At 40.9% G+C, this 22,806-nt stretch overlaps 1 protein-coding gene across 1 annotated transcript in view; it reads right to left on the bottom strand.

The window, feature by feature from the left end:
• Positions 1-4,483: 4,483 nt before the first annotated feature.
• LOC144453285 (galactosylceramide sulfotransferase-like) overlaps positions 4,484-22,806 on the bottom strand; it is a 31,545-nt gene continuing 13,222 nt past the window's right edge. The window contains exon 2 of the mRNA XM_078144545.1: positions 4,484-4,843. Coding sequence (XP_078000671.1) covers positions 4,484-4,843 — 360 coding nt within the window. The remainder of the gene's footprint in view (positions 4,844-22,806) is intronic.

The raw sequence follows: 22,806 nt of genomic DNA on the forward strand, positions 1-22,806 counted from the left end.
CTGCCAAACACTGATGGATGTGATATACCTACCATGGCCAAAATAGACAATCCCAGAATTCCATGTCAGGAACTCATTACAAAAAGTTACATTGCCAGTGACGGATGTGCTTCGAAAGATGTTGTCACTCAAAAAACATGTGTTGGACGATGTTCTCGCGAAGACAACGAAGACATGCGATGTGTGGGAGATGGGTTTACTCGCAAGATGGTGGCATTGCACTGTCCAGATGGCAGTATTAGAGAGATCATGATGCAACTAACCACGTCATGTAGATGCAAGGCATGCACACAGAGGATTAACTTAATTGATACAACAGGACAGATCGATAGGACTGTTTAGTAGAATTCTACTTCAATGTATAAAGCAAGCAAATAAATAAATGACACTACACTTGTAATGAATGTGGTTTTCTTTTAAGAACATGTTTATTAATGTTGTTAACATCGTGGTTCACAAACACACAATATGATAAGTGTTCAAAAAAAAATTCCTTGTGTTTTCGTAACAAAGAGAGGGGCTATAGCTACACCTGAACTGAATACTAATGAACCACTCATAAATCCGAGTGAAAAGATAGACGGCAGTTGTTGTTTTGTGCATGAATTCGAAAACGAACCATGGTTATGGGCTCGGCACATCAAGAGAAAAGAGAGGGAACCTGACGACTGGATGAGTGCACAAACACATAAACGTATTGGGTGGGTTCCTGTTTCTGAAGAAGCAAACTACCAGTGGCATTATAGTAGTGTTGACAAAGACTCGGGTTGTGGTTTGGTCTTGCAACCATTGAACGACAGTATGTGTGAACTCACGACAGTACCCCTGGAAAAGTTACTGGGTCAGACAGTTGAGCTTGTGGGAACAAAGGTAAATGCCAATCCGTATCGACTGGGCAATGAAAAAAAACCTTTCCACTTCTTGGTTCCCCATGGTATATTTATATTAGACAAAATGCCAAAAGAATGTACATTGAGTGAAATGAAAGCATGGATGAATACACAAGATATGGAAGGAGTTGTGTGGGATGGAAAATACAAGCTTCATCGCCATCATTTGGAAATGCAGTGGCCATTGAAAAAGAGTGGTGACACACGACTGACAAAATGGCCAGTACGAGTGCATCATGTTACTTTTGGGCCACTACAAAAGTTAAATGGTCAATGTTTTAACAGTTTGAAAGAAGTCGACGAGTGGTATTGTACCCAGAGCTAAATGTTTTGCATTTTTTTTCCATCAAAAAATATGTGTGACTCTTTTCTCAAACATGTGAAATAAACGCTGTGCAATATCATTTCCTTGCTTCTGTGTGTGTAATTCTTGCAGTCTGTTCACCATTGTTGCAAACACATACACTCCCTTGCAGTGTACATCTGGGCAGTTAACGAGGTAGTAGGTTCTTCTGTCAGACATCGTCACATTGTATAACACGATCCTGTTCTCTGCTCGTACGATTTTATCAACACCGTATACATCGTGAAAGTTATACTGTCTATTGTTCCTGTCAATGGTAAGGACTCGACAATGCGAGCATTGGCTGAACTTTGCTAGTTTTGCTTCGAGAGACTCTAATGAGTCATCACCCTCAACGTCTTTGGCCCCTTGGCTTGTCATCTGTGTGGAGATTTGGAGAACAGCATTGAAATTGCGATGTAGATTTGTCATTGCTTTTACAGCAAGTTGTATGGTGGAGGTTGAAGCAATACACAACACACCATAGAGGGTTTTGACAGTTGGCTGAAGCAGTTGTGCAATACCACCATGTGATTTGTTCTCTTCAACGAATGTCGTTTTCATGAGGCTGGCCAATTTCTGCACGTCCAAGGTATTGCCCGTGCAAAGTGCATAAAGAGGGTGCATGGGACCTTCTTTCAGTGTGTCCACGTAATACATGGAAGCAGGAACCTTGCCACAGATGTGACGATATTGTTCCTCGATCTTTTGTCTTGTACACTGGTCTGCATTTGGCAGAAGTTGTTTTAAAAACAATGTCATGTCTTGTCTGCCCGATACAATGCTGTTGAGGTTGTGAAGAATAAACGTTCCCATCTCATGTCGAATGCACTTAATTTTCTCTTTGTCAAGTATTTGTATCTGACTAACACTGTCAATTGTTCTTTTGCACAGCACTTGATTGTTCATTCCCACCAAAACAAAGGTCTTTATACTTCCATTATCTTTGCATTCGACATGACCTAGATCAACCCATGTTCCTTTCTGCATATCATCCAAAGTGTACACTTGCCATTGCGATGATTCAGACAAAGTTTCTGGATGCTTAACAGAAACAAACTGTGTCACTGTGAATTTGACAAGTACGTGGCCTTGGAAAAGCAAGGCAAACAACTGGTCTTCCATTACTTTAATCAGAGGTGGTGCGTTTTTACTTTTTGATCGAAACCCTTTCACTATGACTTTGTGTCCACCCATTGCCCCTTCGTTTCTAATGCACATGGCATAGCGCTGCTTCATACCCGTACAAACGGTTATCTTAGCTCGCCCCTGTGACTCAAATAGAATATGTTTGTCAGTGGCATTACTCAATTTCAGTTGTTCTGTTAGTGCATGCTTGTAGTGGTCACCTAGTGCCGTGATGAGGCAATTCCATTCTTTTGGTGTAAGCTCGTGATCTGGAGTGAGTTGGGTCATGAGTGAATCGGTCAGACCACACAGAACTTTAGGGTTAGTTTTTGAACTGAGCAAGGGATGTTGGAATTGCAAAGCAGCATGTTGTACCGTTGTCAACATATGTCGTCCCACAGCAGTTATAGCAAGGGCAATGTGTTCGCGTGAAAACAACCCAGAAAGAAAATTCATGCCATAGGCTCCATTGACAAGTAACTTACGTGCCTTCTGTTGACAGTCGTACCAGGGATTCGAACAACTCAATTTCTGATATTCGTTACGCTGGTGCATCAGCTCTGCCAATACCTCTGGTAGCAGGCCCTGTCTCACAGACGAAAGAACAAAACAACTACCATCTGCAACAACTTGATGCAGTGGCTGACATGTCTCGTTTTTTTCCAGTATGAAAGTTGTCACATCGATGTTGAAGGTAAGAATGATTGTGCCATACATGCTCTTGAAATCTCTAATTTCAACATCGCCCAAGTGTAAACCTTGTAAAGGTCGAAGGAAAAGACCTCCTCTTGGACTCACGTCATCATTATCGCAATCGTCATGGACAGTGGCTTTGCGTTTGACCCCACGTTCACTCTGAGGAAGCGAGAATACGAAATCCCTTTCCTTGGCCTTTCGACACATAACCGAATGGAAGAAATGACTGTGTATTACGAGAGACACATCTGCATCTGTGAAGCTAACGAAAACATTGGCAGCTTCACAAACGGCTAGATAAGCATGAAGCATGTTTTTCGTAAAAACATGTTCACAAAGACTCTCCATGGATTCTGTTCCTTCCTTTCTCACATCGATAATCCCAATGCCAACCCCTTCACGTTGGATTCCTTTCCATGATCTGTGTCGTTTGTCACGCACCAACAACAGTTCAGACAACTTGTGACAGGACAAAATGTTTTTCAGGAGAGAATGTCCACACAAGAAATCATACTTGCATTCACACACAAACCTTTGTACTTTGTCCATTTCATTTGTCAAGGAATAACGACACGTTCTAAGTTCTTGAAATTCATCTTTTGACGACTGTTGAATACAAGATATGATGATGTCATGAGTGTCCACATCGACGCATAGCACATTTAAAGGTGGTGGAGGCAATTGTGGTGGTATTGCTAATTCAACAAAGTCACGACCCTTGACAGTGGCATGACAATGGGGTCGCCCACATAAAGACTGACAATGACAGAAGCCATTCCAACCACGAAAGGCAAGGGTGTGCCAACCTGCACCACATAGTTTCAAGTTGCTAGCCACGTCCAAATTGCCATAATGTGGACTATCGTCAGCAGCAATCAAGAGTCGGTCAGCATGAATACACTGTCTCAATATCTCTTTTGTCTGAACAACAACTTTTCGACAGCTTGTTTCAATGAAAAAGAAATGCTGTTTGTTGGGAGAGAAGTAGTCTCCAAGGGTTTTAGAGGTCGAACCAAACTTATAGAGAGAGGAATGCACTTGTAGACCATTTGTTATTACTGCCACAACGTCTTCTATGTCCAGTGATATACCAAGTTTTGGTTTGAAATACAGGCGATAGAAAGGGTCACAAATGTCAATGATCACATCTTCCCCTGTTTTTGTCTTTGCAAACAAAGTACAGAGGTCTGGAGACTGGGTGCGTTCCTTCACTTCTAGCTTCAACAAATACACTGATTCTCTGTAGATGGTCATTGTGAGACTGAATAAATCTTTCACAGACCTTTCATATATATAATATGGTATGGCCCCTAGAACATGATAAGAAAAAACTACCTCGAACGTGACAACACTTACGACAAAATGCAATAACAATAAAAAATGTTTGTTTTTTTTCGAACAAGAGTTCACTTTATTTAAAATAACACTACACATATGACTGCTTTGCTTCTTTCTTTCGTGCTCTGACTTGCCTTGTGTTTGCTTTCTTCATTGACATCTTATGCATCAAAGTAGCATAAAATATTACTCTTTGATTAGACTCTTTTATGGCTCTGCTCAAACTCTGCTCGAGGTTTTCTATTACGTGATCATATCCAAGTACTTCTAGCACCAAGTCAATGCATTTGTCCAAGTCTTTCTTCTCTTTGCTATGGTGTACCCGTCTCCTTTTGTACTCTGCAAGTTGGTTTCGATAAAAAATGTATGTGTCTCGCATCTCTGTGCAAAACCCAAGATTATGGTGTGTGGAAGGTTGACATGGTATTGGTGGCTCGTTCACTATTACCTGTGGGATTGGAGACAAAACAGAAAAGAAATCCTAAATATCTAAATCTATCAAAACAAATTAGTGTGAAGTGGTATGTGATAATCACACAACAAACTTACTGATATACCATCATTTTCACTAAGTTCATCTACAACTGATGGTTCAGAATAAGAAGCCATGGCAAGTTGTTTCTTCCAAAACACACTGAGTAACTGATCGATAGCAGATGATAACACAACATAAATACCTTAGTTATTTCACGTGAAAAAAGTCTTACATCACATGGTCTAACAAAAAACTTGATTCATTGTCGATGTTGCAGCTGTCATCGTCGTCATCATCATCATCATCATCGTTGTCTGTTGTTGATGCCAAATTCAGCGATATGTGTGTCATTCCTTTTGATTTTTTGGATTTAGGTTTTTTGGATTTCCTTTCTGAACATAGAACCGTGTGCTTTCTCTCTCTGTTCCTAAGCAAGACCTCACCTGCAAAGTATCTGTCCATGTCCAATACTTTGTCTGGATGTGTGACTGAAATTGCTTTGGCAGTACACTTTGTTAATTCTACCAAAACAACACCGAGTATTGCACTGGCAACCAAAGCAATACCATAGGCTAACAAGTTATTTTCTGTGCTACTTTGACCAAACTGGGAAGTCGAATCGCCCTTATAAATATTATACAAGAGCGCAGGTCCCATCCACTGTGACAAGTCAAAAAGACGTCCCATGTTAGAATTTGTAAAGTTGAGCGGTTCGGTGTCAAAATAACAGGGAAAGTATTCCATGACAACAGACTCTGGATGTGTCGTTGTCACCAGTATGTCACCAGTGCATTTGTCGCATTTCACTGTAGCATTTGTGATGTTGGTTACTTGAACGTTCATCAAATTGAGATTTTCATCGGGTGACATACTCGCCAAGTAAATCAAAACAGGACGTGTCCCCATTTCTTCACCAGGACTGTCGAATGTGTACATTGACACGTTTCTGATAGAGATGTTAGACAGGGTTCTCAATGCTGTTGCTAATACCACTGGTGACTCCGTTCTGTGCCAACTGTCGTGTTTTGTTTCAAGAGAAGCCATGCATTCTGTGTTATTAATTGTCAGGTCACGAACTGACACATCATCACCCCTAATGACAAATAAACCACATGCAGGGCCTCTAGAAAAATAGGCTTCTTCCCCAAAGTCACCAACATCATTGTGATTGTCATTTGTTCCTTTTCTTTGCAAAAGGGGTTCGACAACACGTATGGTAGGCAAATTCTCACATCCTGGTGATACAGACACGTTTTCTTCCAATTCTATGAGTGACCCCCCTCTAAACGTAATGGGTTCTGTATCGTCTGGACATGTGCATTTCAGTTCTTTATCAAAGTTGTCACAGTTTACAAGAGTGTTAGGAATGATGAAATATTCACTAGGTGACAACTCTGTGTTTGTTTGTTCACATAATGTTGTTAATTCGTCAATGGTTCCCACACATTTTTTGTAGTCTCTTGTGCATTTCAATGAGTTTATTGTTGTGTGTGCACCGAAGAGAAAAAGGATGACCACAATAGAAGACAAGTGCATTGCATTGCATTAATGTTTATTGTTTTGCATATACTCATTTATACGTACTCTTTTGAGCATACACATACATGCCTGTGTGACCAAGCTCTTTAGACGTCACAAGTCGTTCCACATGTGCACTTGATGTGAGTTCCATTCCAAAAGGATGCATAACTTCCACAAGTGTTCCAACACACTTGTGTAGGACACAACATTGAAGGAACGAGTTTGTTCTTGTGCTGCAGTGCATGCACACAAATACCTTCCTTTTGATCATAGATGTAAGCACAGTGGTTCCCCAGGAACATACACCCTCTGTCTTGGACGACAGTAATGGTCTTTTCGGTATTTGGAGGTCTCATGCCTCTACAACGAAAGAGGGACAGTGGTTTGTCACACCTGTTCTGTGAATTACACGAAATCCAATAGAGTCCATGACTGTATTGTAGACATGCATTGTCGCCAACTGATGAATGAATACATGACTCTGGATACAGTATAGGTGACATTAAGTAGTCTTTGGAACCAACATACAGGTTTCCAATGATTACGATAGGACTTACATCTGTCTCTGATCCACATACGACAACAAAGACATATAATGCAAACAGGATTTGTAGCATTCCTCGGACCATTGCACTCGTGAGTTTTTATCCAATAGAAATCTAGCAACGTATATAGTCATTCAAAGACATTCTTGCAAGGTCTATATAAACGAAGAGAAAATGTGTTAACGTCACATGATCAATGGATGAGGAGGAAGCCTCCATATTGTTTTCACGCGATATTAGCCATTTTGAGCAATCAAACAAGACCTTGTTATGTTTGTCATTTCTCGTTGGATGTATTTTTATTGCTCTGGTAGCTGCAGTGCCTTATTACACTCCTGTCCATGTCGTATTCACTTGCAATCGATACAATCAAGAGATCGAAAAACACATTGTCTACGATCATAACAATAACAGTGTGAGTTGGTTTACAGAAGGAAAGTCTCATCTTAAAGCATTCGAAATAACGTCAGAGTATATTGATTTACAAAACTGTCGAATTGATGTAGTATCTGATTGGAGAATAGTGCACGTGACCCAATGTTTAAATTCCACTGCCACAAGCTGTTTCATCTGTCTGAATGATGTGACCATCTCTCTTTCAAATAACCTGTCACTGTATTTGTATATAAGATGTGATGCCAGTGACTTCAGATGGCCTATTCGACTGAAATCGGACCAATTCTTGTCCAGTCCAATTTTTTACGTGCAGAATGATGAGTACATGAGTTTTAGTGATGCAAATGTATCCGATACAAGACGTTATGTTATATTCAACAACTGAGGTTCATTTGCTTCCAGCCAGCAGTTCAGTATGAATTCAGTCATTTCTTGGGGTGACGTGCCACTTGTCAAATTTACATCAACTATTTTTTCCATATTGATAATAAGCCAGGACAAGTGTAGCAATCGCATTAGACGACTGGTAACACTGACTGTTTTGACATGAGATTCATGCAATGACTGAAACTGTTGTAGAAACGATTCAAAGGATGTGTACTCTAACCATTGCAATGCATTCATGTTTTGCCAAAAACTTATTGGGTCTGGAAGTGCTATGAGGTTTTCTATGTTAGACGTTCTTTCACCTGTCCACATGCACAAGGGTACTTCATTTGCACTTGTCCTCGAGTTTGCATTTGCATTTGCATATGCGAACACGTGTGTTTCCAGTAAATGGTACAGCTGCTGTTGTTGGACGTCTTTGGAGAACCATCGCTGATGTATGTCTTGAGCATGGTAATTGGTCGTCTGCTCAAAGTTGTCCTTCATAGAGAGATATCGAACCACGTCTTCCTTTGTCACATCACCGTTATTGCATTCTCTTTGAAACTGTGAGTCTTTCAAATACCCATCGCGGAGGGTGAGGTATTCATTTAAAGTCTGACCATCCATGGTTATCATGGGAGAAAGAAACCAACGTTATTGCAATAATTCACTTGCCTACTACATAGTTCAATACGACAAAGTAGAAGCAGAGTATCACACTCACTGTGCCATGTCCGACATCACACAGTATGTTGAAAGAGCTCTCGACCTGTTCATTCAGGGACCTTTTTTGGTCCAGAAGGAGGGCAAATTACACCTTGCTTGGCCACGCGATAATTTTGTCACGAGTGATTCTGTATTGTTGCCTGCAGAGACCGATAACTCTAGCTGTGGGTATGCTCCATACAAACTGATCAAGCTGATAGTGTGCAAGCGCCTTGAAGACCTTCGCTTGAAAGCTGCCATAGTGAGTAGGTTCAAGACGAGGTCAGATCGTGTAGGTTGTCAAGCAGTACGTGTAATTTTCGAACGCCTTTTCGTGGAACAGTATCCCAGCATGCACTGTGTGTTTTTCTCTGTCTTAGAAAGTCTGGATAATGCTGCAATGAGACGCAATGTGTATGCTTTTGCAAAGAAGCTCCAGATGGCATGTGATGACTACAGACACCAGTCGTCTGTGGTTAACAGGATGATCGGGACTATTTGGCTGAAAAACAGTCAGGAAGATCATTTCGTGAAAAATTTGAGAAAGGGTCATGGTATTTACGTTCGATGTATAGGCATCTCAAACCAAGTAATCAGAGTGCAAGACAAGTGGAATTACACATGGAAAGACTGCACCATCATTTTGTCTACAGGTAAAAAAGAATACGAACGAGTGGACGAAAGAATACGCTGGTTGTCAACTGCCTTTGTCAATTGCCCAGTAAACAGCTTGCCAGAAAACGTTCTCAGTATACTGTCATCAGCATGAACAGCTGCAACATATGGGACATAGTTTCCACTGTCGACATAGAAATGATTCTACTAAACAGTCCTATCGATCTGTGCTGTTGTATCAATTTGTCTGGCCTGGTAGGCCAGGTCATTTTCTCCTCTAGTCCTACTTGCCAATGTACAATAGCCCAAATGAAATTGCCCAATGATGATCCTTCGTTTTGTCAACCACAACTAATGGGTCATGCAACACTTCATATGATAGCAGATATGATAGCACCGTTTTCAAGTGATGTGACAATTGAGGAAAACAGTTTTGTTTTCAACAATGTTGTTCATCTCAGCCACGACGTGTTCTCTCTCATACTGAAATCACCATGTTTGAGTGCTGTGTGCAACCTACAACAGAGGACCTTCACAGTTACACAACACACAAAGATAGACATGACTGTGAGGTATGAAGATTTACAAAAAGACATTTTACTTTCCAAAACATTGTCACTTCTTGCCCATGATGCCCTAAGACGTAAAGAAAAGTGCAGGAAACACTGTCGTCGAATACACCCTTACAGAAAAAAAGATATACTCTTAAGAAATGTAGAAAGCACACGTGCTATTTACGGAAGAGAGTTATCAAGAATAAAATAGTTTTTATTGGTTACAAAAATGCAATACTGTTTGGCTCATATTGTAACAGATGTAAAAGAGAGTGTAGCTGACATCAGGAATCCAAAATACGATGTTCTTATCTCAGAAGTAGACAAATGGCGCCTAACGAATCTTCCCGTGAGATGGGAGCACGTTGTGGGAAATGAGAAAGACAAGTCAACCTCCAGTATTTTGTCAGACAAAGGTATAGGTCGTGTAAAAAACTGGTGGTTGGATTACTCGTATCCAAACACACCCTTTGCTGTTGCTGTGTTGCTAGAAATCACAGCTGAAGACTATTTGCAAAGTCCACTGAGAGAAATCTATGACAGCGTCTCTCTGAGCCAGGATGCAAACGATCGAGGTAGGTGTTTAGACGTATCAATGGTGAGAACTGGAGCAAGATCTGGGACCAGAGTGGTGTTCGTTAAGGACAAAGACAGCATAGAACGTCTTGGAAGAAATGCGTTCGGTTATGGATCACAGTATAAACGTAAAGGCAACTACAAAACCATCAAAGCTAGCATGAACACAATGGAGGGAAGAGACGATGGACTCCCTGATAACAAGGGCGACCACCACGATGCAATAACATGCGACATGGACGGAAGAAATAGTGAAGGAGAGACAAGTGAAGACGAATTGACAGCCAAAGAGTTGGCTCTAGTGGCCAAGATAGCCCAGGACCTCCCTGACAGAGAAGCATCGGATATGATTGACCTCATGCAACAGAGACAGACCCAAATGAATGGAATGGCTTGTAAATGGGACACTGTGACTCTGCAGTTGCAAAAATTCATGAAGTATGTTAGCTCCTTGCTTGACAAACAAGACACATTAGAAGCCAAAAAAAGGCGTGAAGATTTAGCCGAACTCCAACACAAAATAATGCGTCATCCACATGATGAGAAACACATCAATGCCTCTTTTGAAAAACTCACTGAAACATGTGAAAACGTATTTCAAGCATCAAAGATGGGTGGTAAACAGAAATCGTCCAACATACAAAATAAATTGAATGATTATTATAAACGTGTAGCCAGTAGGTTACAGAGAAAAGGATCAAATGCCATGTTCAATCTAAATACAGAACAAATGCAACGTTTAGAAAGACTGAAACAACAAGGTCAGCAAAATGAAAGTACACAATCTCTCAAGGAGTATATTTCAATGCTGGAAAAGGCTACAGACAATATGTTTACAGTGCAACAACAACAACAACAACAACAACAACAACAACAACAACAACAACAACAAACCCAGAAGCCAGTGTTAAACCAACATCAGCAATATTCATCTCTTGAAGCCCCTCTTCCATACAACCCTGCCTTTCAAACACCTCCTGTTCAACCATATCCATACCTGGGACAATTGACCTGGCCAAACCAACCGGTCAACTTAATTCATCCACTACAGCAACAACAATGGCAACAGCAACAACTGTATGCAAATGGGCAGGCATATCCAAATACAATTGGACAATTTAGTCACACTGTTTCATCCAATGCACCCTTTTCACAAAGTACGATTCATCCAGCTTTAATTGACTACAACCAGCAGCAACAACACCAAACACCCACATCCTTACCACCACCACCTCCTCCTCCACCACCACAACAACAACAGCAAGCACCCCCACCCACAGTCCCACCCCTACCCCAACCACAACAACAGCAACCCTACCAAAAACCAAAAGAAACTCAAATCACAGAAGATAAGCAGACAAATGAAAGAATTGATGCAAGTTTCAACACCAGTAGTGTCAGTGACGGAAAACTAAATTACTGGAAAATGAGAAAACCCATCAGTATTACTGGTGCATTGCCAGAAAATTTGTATGAAGAACCACAGCAACCATTGACCAAGAAGATGTAACATTAACGTTGTGATGCAATTGTCTTTTGTATGTCATGTCTCATTACAATACACAAATCAAGGCTCCTCCTGTGCAGGGCCCAGTCATTGCTCTTGAAGCGGATAGAACATTTTTGTTTCAGAATTTCGACAGCAACCGTCTCAGTGACACCCGTGATGTTCTTTACCCTCGAGATGGAAATGTCAGTATTGTACCAGGCCAAGTATTGTTAGGTCGGAGAGATGCAATAACAGGAAAATGGGGTGTTGTACCATCGCCTGTTGGGCTTTCTAGAAAAACTTTGGATCATATGCAGGACATAGAACAACAGAGAAGTGAGTGGCATCTCGACCCTCAAGAATTCAAACTCGTTGGTATAGCATCTACCGAGAGCACCGAGTGGGAGAAGGGCAAACTGATGTCAGTGGTTTCCAAGTCGCCGAGCACGGGTTTCCTGCACACGGGTAGCCAATGGATTGCAGACGGCCAACTCGTCTGTGTTCGTCTACCTAGTCACGAAGAAGTGCAACAGCACCTCAATCGGTATGGATCAATAAAGTTCTCCACATTTTCCTGTGACAACAGAGACAGATACAGGAGCATTTACGACTTCATTGACTATTTAGGATTGAATAGAGGAACTGCTGCATTGTCGAACTGCAACGATAAAGAACAAGGTCTAAAAGCACTGACTAGCATATTGGCACAATGTGTCGAGTTTTCTCAAGCCCGCTGTCTACCTAACATGATGAACATGGACGAATTTCACAAGTGGAAACATTCTGCATACTCACACGAAATACCCATCGAATTGTACACAAACGAATCAAAAAGAATACCACTGCAGCATTTTCTACATAACGTCATAAAATTGGCTGACTGTCTGCAAGCAACGAATGATTACGTTGTGCTTGGAATGGCACGACAGGACATAAAACCCTATGAATATGGGAAAATCGAAATGTTTGTGTAGCAATAAAAACACATCAAACAATGAAAATGATGCCTTTGTGTGTTAGTTTATTGAATCAATAAAAAAACGACTTCCAAATGAGAATGCCTGTTGATCGTTTTCTATCTTCCCTTTTATTGGTCTTTGTTTTGGCCAAACTTTAAGTTCATACGAGAGATATGTGGTGACACACATCCCCACCGGACAGCACGGTCTCTGTCCACCCCAGAGTAGGTGATTGGGCATATTAGTTCATTTATGCCCAACGATTCCATACCGTGTATCCAAAGCCAATACAGGCAATGAGTATATTTATCACTATACACATCTGTGTGGTTACATTTTAAATGTCCTGTGTGTAGCTGATATACAGTATCATTCTTACAATGGACTGGTTTTTTATTGAGAGCTGTATTATCGCAGTTGATATCTGGATCTGCCATACAGATATAGCCATAACCTACATCATCTCTTCTGTGCATATTGTACATACACAGCCACATTCTACAATGCCTATTCATCAAAGTGTAACATTTTTGTTTGTTACATATGTCCTTCAATTTGTCTTTAAGGTTTCCACCTACATATGTAGCTAAAGTACACGAGTTGTTGACTTTCAGTAACAATGAGTCGGTTTGCACTTGTTCATGCGCATTTATATTATATGGGTCATGTAGACTGTAGTGTGGATTGTACTGATGTGCACCGTCACCAAGACAAAATCCCTTTGACCACTTGTAACAATGATCCCTTGATACCAATAGATTCATTGTATCCTCGTCAAAGTCTGCCCAATTTGTTGGCTTCAACATGGCTTCTGCTACCTCATCTATTTCTTGCTGATAACCCATCCCATGCTTTCCGATCCATTTTGTATATGCTTTTGTGAATTTAGTGATGTCTGCCACTTGGTAGTTATCTTTGCGATCAACTAGTTCTTTATCGTCTTTCATACAAAATTTAACGAGTTTTGTTGTGGGCGATAAATCATCATAGTCTGACGGACGTTTTTGTTGCATTCGTGATGGAGGCAATGGCTTGATATCATCATCGAAATTATCGTCTGAAGGTACATATCTTGCCATAAAGATGGCTTCTGCTACTTCAACAACATCGTCGATGTGCGTTGTGTCGGTATGTTCGGACATGGTTAATGCTTGTCAGAGAACTTCTGTAGGATGTTTCCCTACTCGTTAAGAGTCAAAAAGGGAATGATCAAACACTAACAGAATCTCTTCCTTTTAAACATTCATGGACGATGCTACACAGCAACAACCAAGTGTAACACACGAAATTTCGACGATACGTTGAAGATATGTTTCATTTCATGACACACATCACTGTAAACCCTTCTGTATATAACCTAACTAGGTTTGTTGACCCAGAGCCTTACTACTCTACCAGTACCGATAACCGAATTGGTGACTCTCAATTTATTAAATGTTAATGAGTTTGCTTCTAACTTAAATCATTGATGGTTCCGATCATGCCTTGTCTACATATACGAGGTGTTGCAGTAAATATGGTCCACATGAGGAACAACCTGACGAAGGTCACTTTAATTGGAGTACTCCTGGCTGTAATTTCAATGATATTTATACATGTGGCGGTTTTTAAATTAACCAATCTATTTGACCGGACTCCCCGCATTGTAAGTTAATCTTTCTACTGGGTACTTGATATATGATTTGTTTGAACCGAAATACAGTAATGTTTTCTTTTCTCTTTATTACTTTATCAATCTATTCACATGACTGTCATCAAATAAACAAGACACTTTGAATTCTTCAGTGTTTAGATTCATTGTATTTGTTTTCTCTCGTATATTTTCAGAAACAATCAAGACCTCTAAACGGAAGCGCAATTGTCAATGTTATTGATCCACATTACTCAAGGTCAAATGAGTCCGTTAATGACCTACAAAATTCAAGGTCAATCGAACCTGTTATTGGCTTACACAATGTTACCGGATCTTCCAAGGAACATGGGAAACAGTTTGGTTACCTACAACCTCATGACCATTTTGTGGTACCCAACATAGCACATTTCATCTGGTTTACATGTCACCCATTTCGTTTTGAAAATCTTATCAGCATGCTGAGTGTACACAGGGTTATGAAGGCAGATAAAATATTATTCCACACAGACTGTCAACCTGAGGGCGAATGGTGGCAGGAAGCCAAGAAATTTATTCCTGCACTAATAATCCGTAACATGACAATGCCTACAGAGGTGTTTGGAAATAACCTTTCAACTAAATGGCCAGAGCATGCTGCTGATGTTGCAAGACTGCAAATTTTGATGCAGTGGGGAGGTGTTTATCTTGACTTAGACTTGTTTGTTTTAGCATCTTTAGACCCACTACGATATTACGACTATGTCGTAGGCAGATCAGACGATATTACTATATCAAACAGTATAATTCTGGCTAATAAAAACGCGACATTTCTGAAAATCTTTTACAACAGCTACAAAACCTATCACAGCGAATGTTGGACTTGCAACTCAGTTGTCAAGCAGCATAATTTGGCAAAGGAAAATGTAAACCTGTTGCACATCGAGCCCCAGAGCATGATAAAACCGAATTATATCAATTATGCACAAATATTCAATGGTAAATATAATTGGAGAGAAGAACATTTCACTGTCCATGTTTTCATGAGACTATATCGTTCAGCAAATGCAAATAAACCACCGTTTACCAAGGAAAACATTAAAACAATGGACAACGCTTTTGGTGAAATGTGTCGATATATATATTATGGGTCACCTGACTTAATTGATTCAAATGTTACAAAGTTATTATCATTAGCACCGCCTGCATTTTTTTAATATTATTACTAACGATCATACATGTTTCAGTATGAGATTGTTTGGTTTGCAACATGGCATCTTCTGGATTTACCAATGCACGCCATAGACAGGCAAAACCATTTGATGGTCAAGACGTGTTAGATATTGATATGTTGTTTTCTGGTGTGTTGAGAGATGGTTCGTCCGCTGTGGATGGTATTGGTGGAGGTAAACCTTCCTCTCGACCATTCCCCATGGATGCTGATTACATCGGATATCGCAATCAGGGACACACTGTAACAGACAAGGATTGGGTAGCATACAGAGATGTTGTTCTCAGTCAAAGAATACTTTTTGATGCCGTGGCACCTACAGATGGTGTTATAGGAATGAACAAAGACAAATTGGGATGGTTTTGTCCAGTGGTGATAATGAATGGGTTAAGTACATTTTCAATGGAAGAGATACTAGCACCCCCAGTCGTCATTGACAAGTGCACGGCCAGTTCGGAGCTGCAGACACTTGGAGCTGAGAAACAATCGCGCCAGTACACTATGGAAATGTATGGTATTGCCATTTCGTTATCCCCAGAGCTCATTCAACGGGCGTCAGATGAAGAAATCAAAAACGCCTTTAAAATGAAAGTGACCCAAGCAATTAACAGTATAGCAATGACCTTACAGCGAATAGTTTATGGAAGCATATTCCGTGCACCCACACTTGAGTATATGGAATTTCGAAACGTACGGAATGAGAGAGACATTAGCAAGAGATCTCTTTTCTATGGCACTATGCAAAAAAGAATAAATTTGTTTCTGGCATGGAATCTGAGGAGAACGAACAGACAGGCCATTTTAATTGATCTAGACAATAGTCTGAATTATTCCAGTCAGAACTTTGGTGATGCTGATACGATAATTTGTCATCCAGTGGCTGCAGGGGCGATGAGTACCATGGTCTTTGAAGCATCCGACTCTTTACAAATCTGGGACAATGACAGAGAAGTCTATTTCATGTGTACGTCCAAAAGTGGTACAGTCCTTGAAAGCGGCATTAAACCCAACAGTTATCTCAGTCACAAGGAAGGACCACCTACATTGGGGACCATGGTTAATGGGAAAATGAAATACATCATTCCGTGCCCTGATGCAAAAATCGATGGGCACACATATAATTTGAGTGAACTGGAAGCCCATTTCAAGAGCTTCAATGTGATTGGATACAATCCCTTGCTTCACCGACAAGGGGGTTTGTTTGATTTCAATGAAATAGCCTCAGTGGATTGGAATTCGATAATAGTGACTGATTTTGAAAAGAGAAGTGATTCTCGTATCACTCTAAGTGATATCATGGAGAAGAGTGGTTACTTCTTGCCAGAAACTTACAATGCCAGGGTATACAACAACCTATTGAACAGTGTAGATTTCATGGTATTGAGAAACATCTCACCTGAAGAGTATAACCAAGGTTTTGCTTTACCATTAGATTTGCGAAACAAACGTTGTCTGTTAGACCCAAGTCGCAAGGTATTCTATGATCCAGAGAGACGGAGTTTTCGTCCAAGTTTCACCTATGGACACAGTAACTTAAGTTCTTGTCCTGTGGACAGGGGTGATATCGTTTCGGGTATGACTATTATGTCCAGGTGCATGGTGAATGGCGAAGATGGTGAAGACGAGGACTTGTTATGTAACTACCTGAAAGACTGTCTCTCTCTCGAGTGGACAGATAAGGATTTCAACACACTGGATTTGTTTGACGCCACACGTTTCGAAGAAGCAATGGGCAACAATCAAGTGGAAAATGTAGGAAGGTTGAGTGAAGCTGTGATTGGTGATGTCAGATCTAACAATGGCTTAACACATTTCACTAATTATGACCAACTTTTGATGGTGAGACATTTCTGTCAGCTGGTTTCAAACAGAGAAGGCAAGACAAAAGAAAGAAATGACAATAGTCTAGATCCATTGGAATCGGCCATAATCAACATTACAATCATATTGGCATTTGTTGAGACACTTTATGAAAAGTACAAGAGCATAACGAGGGCAAGACAAGACACCACGCACAGTTGGCTCTTTCACCAGTTGGGTCACACTACTCTCCAAGAAAACTTCAGAGACCATTCACCACATGAGGAGCACATGGATATTCAGCTCCACAAGGCTTCCCTTTATCACAATGTTGTTCTCCGATCGTTTTCACCTGTCGTCTACATTGCTGGTTGCAACAGTCTGGAGGAAGCTTTGGGCAACAATCTGGTTAGGGTTGTCGACCATGTCAACATCAACTTCAACGAGGAAGTGTACAATTACAACAGTAACTTCAAATCACTGGTGGCTCGCAAGACTTTTAACACTATAGCTGACCCATCATTCATCCAACCACAACATAAATTCCTTGTATCTGTCTACTGCCCGTTATTGTGTTACAATGAAGGAATGTGTAGCGAAGAGTACGCAAGAGGTGATCACTTTCTTAATGACAACTACTCGTACAGAACCGATTGGATATGTTCTTCTGCATATGGGTTATTGGTGAAATGTTTCACACTTCTCTTCATAAGCATGTTGCAAAACCCTGCAACTACCAGGGCACTTGGCAATGCAGGCGTGTATTTGAACACGGGGTTCCTGTTGTTTCGCACAGTGCAGCAAACGACGTGTGGGATAGCTATGGCAAGGTCGGGACGACAGAACAGATACCTATTTTGTGGAAACTGTAAAACAGACAGTTACCACACCAACTCGTCTAGCTACATGACAAACATACGTTTAGAGGCAGAGGCAGTGGACAAAGACCCAATTAACAACACAAGAGTTCAACACCATGTCGCAGGCCTGGGATATAGAGGTGGTATGGGTACAGACATATGGGACCCTTTCAACAAAGACAGTAAAGGTGACTTTGTGGCCGTGCCCATGTGTCCTTCGTTAGACATTACAGAGTGGAGTCACATACAACCAGTCAATGGACGCGTTTCCCATTCTGATGGCAACACAGCAAAGGGTCCGTGTACAATTGACGAGGTTCAGGACTTCTTCACAAACAACCCTTGGGGCACTCTAGGACTGTCAGAGGCACAGGTCATTTTAGGAAACATGCGCCACCCTCTCTGGTCTTTTCAGGAAAGCCAGTATGGAACATACAAGAGTTTTCTGCAGGCCAAGGCACCAATCACACAGTTCAAAGTTGGTATTGATACTTTTCACCGGCCAGTGGATACCAATGGTTTCCACAATGAATCTAACATTGCAGTTCAAGGAAGACAGTACCATGACAACATGAAATGCGACCTTGCATATAAGACACTGAACAAAGGCTACTATGGAGAAAACGAGCATAGTTCAAACACTTTCCAAGATGTCCTCAACATTGCAACAGTTCGCGAAGATGAAGGAATGGTGTTGATGGACCCTAACACATGTCAATTGTCTACAAAAAGAACCGATCCGTATTTCATTGAAACTGGAGCTCGCAAGAAATTTAAACCTCTAGGGCAACCGAACAACACTTTTGTCATACGCTGACATGTACCATTAACTTGACAAATGCATGGCAAACTACATAAATTGCTCACACAAAAGAATCTTATTTTTTAATTTTATTTTTTTTTATTGAATAAACGTTTTCTCTTATTCATACCCTAAAATCCATGAGAATGAATCTGTGGTTTTGGAAAAACAGCCCATAAAGTGGATGTAAGTGTATCTTTCTTGCATGGAATGTATAGCGACCAAAGCATAGACTCTGCCGAGACTGTATGTGTTTGCTAACATGACAGAACCGATTTGAGCCTGGAGCACGGCTTTAGAGAAAAACGAACGTTTGTATCGAGTGGTTTTGTTTTTCTTTGCTGATTTGTGCTCTTCAATGATATCCCGGTGACTCCTTGTTGTTGTCTTGAGTTCGATAACAGTATAATGTTTGGTTTCTACATGAAAAGCAACAATGTCAGTCAAAGCTACACTTGCCTGGTTCATTCCATGCCTAAAATTAGTCACGGGTAATTGACAAACGAGTGGAAGGTAACCTTTTTTTTTTAGTGTAGAGAGGATGGTTTGAACAGATGGGCAATGTGTTACGTCATTGTGTTTGATTTTAGCTTGAACTTTTAAGTCTATGGCTTTACCAACATTCATGGCAGCATGCGGATGAAGTCCAGATTTAGAACATTTTTTCTTTTTCCAAGACCGACGATGGAAATACTTCAGGGGCGTATGGTGTGGGTCGATTTGTTTCGTAAGTCCTAACAAAGGAGTCCCGTCTGCATAAAATCCGCCTTTACCTCTGACAATGCTATATTTTTTATGTTGGAGAAGGTGGTCCAACCGATGATTTCTCAAATCTCTAGAATCTAAATCAGCTAAAAACTGCGTTCGTGTCATTGAGGTGTATTACTTCTATTAACGTGGGTTGTTTGAGAGGTCATTAGTAGTAGCTCTGAGCAACATGATTTCGACCAGGAAAGTTGGTAAGAGTGCTCGTCCTAGTACTTTTGGGGGCAGCAAGAAAGGCATTAAAACTCGTGTGCAACGAAAGTTTAGGAATGTGTTTGATCGTACAATTGACAGTTTCAGAAGATTAGATGATGAAATTATTGACTGCTACAGGGAGAAGGGCCTGCGAGCTTGGCACGATCACATACTGCTCAACTTACAAAAGTTCATATATGCTGTTTTTTTCACCATTGCCGCTGTGATGCTGGTAGTCGAAGGGAATATGGCAGGTGGTGATCCTTGCAAAATGACTGACTTGTACGGTATTTTCAAATTCTGTATTTATCCAATGTATTTGGATTTCAGCATGACCGTATTGAACGTTTTGTACTTGATTTACCGTGGTTTGAAGGGTGAAGACTCGTTACTTGTAGCCCTGAATGAACCCATGTCATGGGAACGTATTGCTGTACATGCTTATCCATTGTTAGTTGTGGCTATCTGGACAGTGACTGCACAAAGCGTGCCAATGTGTTTCTTGACCACTGAATACAGGGATTCTGGCTGGTGTCAAGTCTTCACATCTGGTGTGGTCAAGGCATTGCTAATAGCTGTGCTAGTGTTATCTTTCATACACTTGTTCACTCACATTTACCACCACAGAAAACTGACAAAAGAAATAGATTTGCGAGGTACCAAACAAAGTCATGACATGACAATGACTGATTTGAGTGAAACAAAATCACTGCTAGAGCCAGAGGCTGTTATGGATGCCGATGAAGGTTTATTCCCAGGCGACCATTCACAAACATACAGATATTAAAACCTGTCGTACACACTGAAAAAGACATCGTGTTGTAGTGTTATTTGTTTTAAAAGACATCCATATTAGCGTGTGTCGTATACTTTTGGAAAACGAAAGATGGAAAGTGGTGTGTTGTACCCAGATTTAGACAAAACTGTATTGAGGGGGTTAGGGGGTGGATCGAGTAACAAGAGCTGCTGTTTAATGTCTCTAAACAAGTCCCTTGAAAAGACGTGGAGCAGGTTAAAAGCTGTCGACCCCATACGGATCGACAATTTTCTCGAAAAAATATTCAAAATAACAAGTAGCCAAGACTGTGTAACACTTGTCGAAATAGCAAACTTGGCTCGAGAAGTCCCTGTTGTGCAGAATGGCAAACCATGTAACCTGTATGACATAGTCAGGGAAATGGTCATGCATCAAAGGGAGTTTGTTGTCTATGGTGTATATTCCAACAGTAGTGCGTTCAACAGTGTCTGTACAGTGAACAACAATCCTCTGTTGGATGATTTCTCGGAAGGCAAAAGACTTAAAGGTGGTAGCAAAAGTATACAGACGTCTTCAGTGTGGCATGAAAGACTGTGTGACATCAACGGTTTAGATAAATTTTACACCATCAACAGACTTGATGGGACCATGACTATGGCCAAAACCTACCTTGATGCTCCCCATTCCCTTGTGGTTGGTAGCCCTCCTCTCATGGACAAAACGTGGCAGGCACTAAAGGGCATGTTGAATTCTGGCCAGTGTATTTCAGTTGATGAATTAAAGGAGGACGGTTTCTGTTTTCAGGCTTATGTGTTTTTGCTAGGTAGACTTCGTTCATTTCTAAATTGTCGTCAAGGTAACAACAAAATAACCATTCTGCCAAGAAGAGAAGAAACACTCTTAGCCAAGATTCCAAAAAGCATTGTAACAGACAGTGTCATGTTTGTATCTGAAGAAAAGCATGGTGTTGTGTCATTCAAAAAATTGATAAAACATTTGCAGCAAAGATATGAAGTCGAAAGTGGCATTGGTATCGAACTGTACCTCTTGGCACATGACTGGGCATCTGCTAACGTCAGAGTTTTTATGAAAGGGGACCACCTGAGTCATGGCGATCTAGAATTCGAAGATCAGCCAGAAGAGAGGAGATGTGTGTTATCATTACTACAGACATTTGAACCAACAGCAGATGTCAGAAACCATCCAAAAATTGCAGACGTGCTGTTGGGCCTTAGATTCAGCTGTAGAATGCGAGACTGCAATGACAGGTTTGCTAATGAAAGGTATGTAACACGTCACCTGTTTGAAAAGCACGGGTTGTCTGAGCAACAAATTGAGGAAACGCATGCACTGGACACTTGTGAAACGGCTAACTTTTACAGGTTTTTCGACGAGTGTAGGTGGTTGGACAGAAACGAACGACTTCGACACAGGGAAGCATGCAGGCTGCTACCCAGCCTTACAGAAAAAAGTAAGGAGTTTGTAAAAATGCATGTGCAAAACACAGTGAAAAGAAACGGGTTAAAAGCGGAAATAAAGCGGTTGAGAGAGTTTATGCAGAAATCACATGACACCGATGTTATAACACTTTTGAAAAGGACTTTGGCCAGGCGACAACAACATCTTGACATCAGTATGTCTCGCATGTTATCTGAAGAAGAATTTGAATCTCTGTATAACATGTGGTTGGGTGTGATCAGAGACAGAACAGAGGAAAACAATACTATAGCTAACTTTCAACGAGAGTGTGAAGAGGCTGTATCGTTAAACCAATCGTGGAAAGCATTCAACCTGGCAGAAACGGATTTTCAGAACTCGCTAGAAAGATGTGGTGGCAGAGACTTTAGTTCTACATCCAATCAGGTCCTAGAAATGGAACTAGTAAATGATGCAAACGACCCACAGACAGGAAGTCTGCGCTCATCCATTCTAACTAACAGACTCATCCAGGGTCGAACATCACCAAGCAATGACAACACAGATGCAAAGAAAATGTACTTGACCAAAATGGTTTCCAGTGTCAAAGCTTATCCATCAAATCATCCCGAAACAGATTTCTTGCAGCTGTCGACAGCAACTGACACTAACATCCATGATAATCCCAGACAAGTGAAAAGAAAACACGATGACGGGGTTATCAAACTTCGCTTTCCAGCCCAAGGCAACAAAAGCAGAGAGAAATCGAGCA

The sequence above is a fragment of the Glandiceps talaboti genome, unplaced genomic scaffold (genome assembly GCF_964340395.1).
Source record: "Glandiceps talaboti unplaced genomic scaffold, keGlaTala1.1 scaffold_38, whole genome shotgun sequence".
Taxonomy (NCBI): Eukaryota; Metazoa; Hemichordata; class Enteropneusta; family Spengelidae; genus Glandiceps; species Glandiceps talaboti.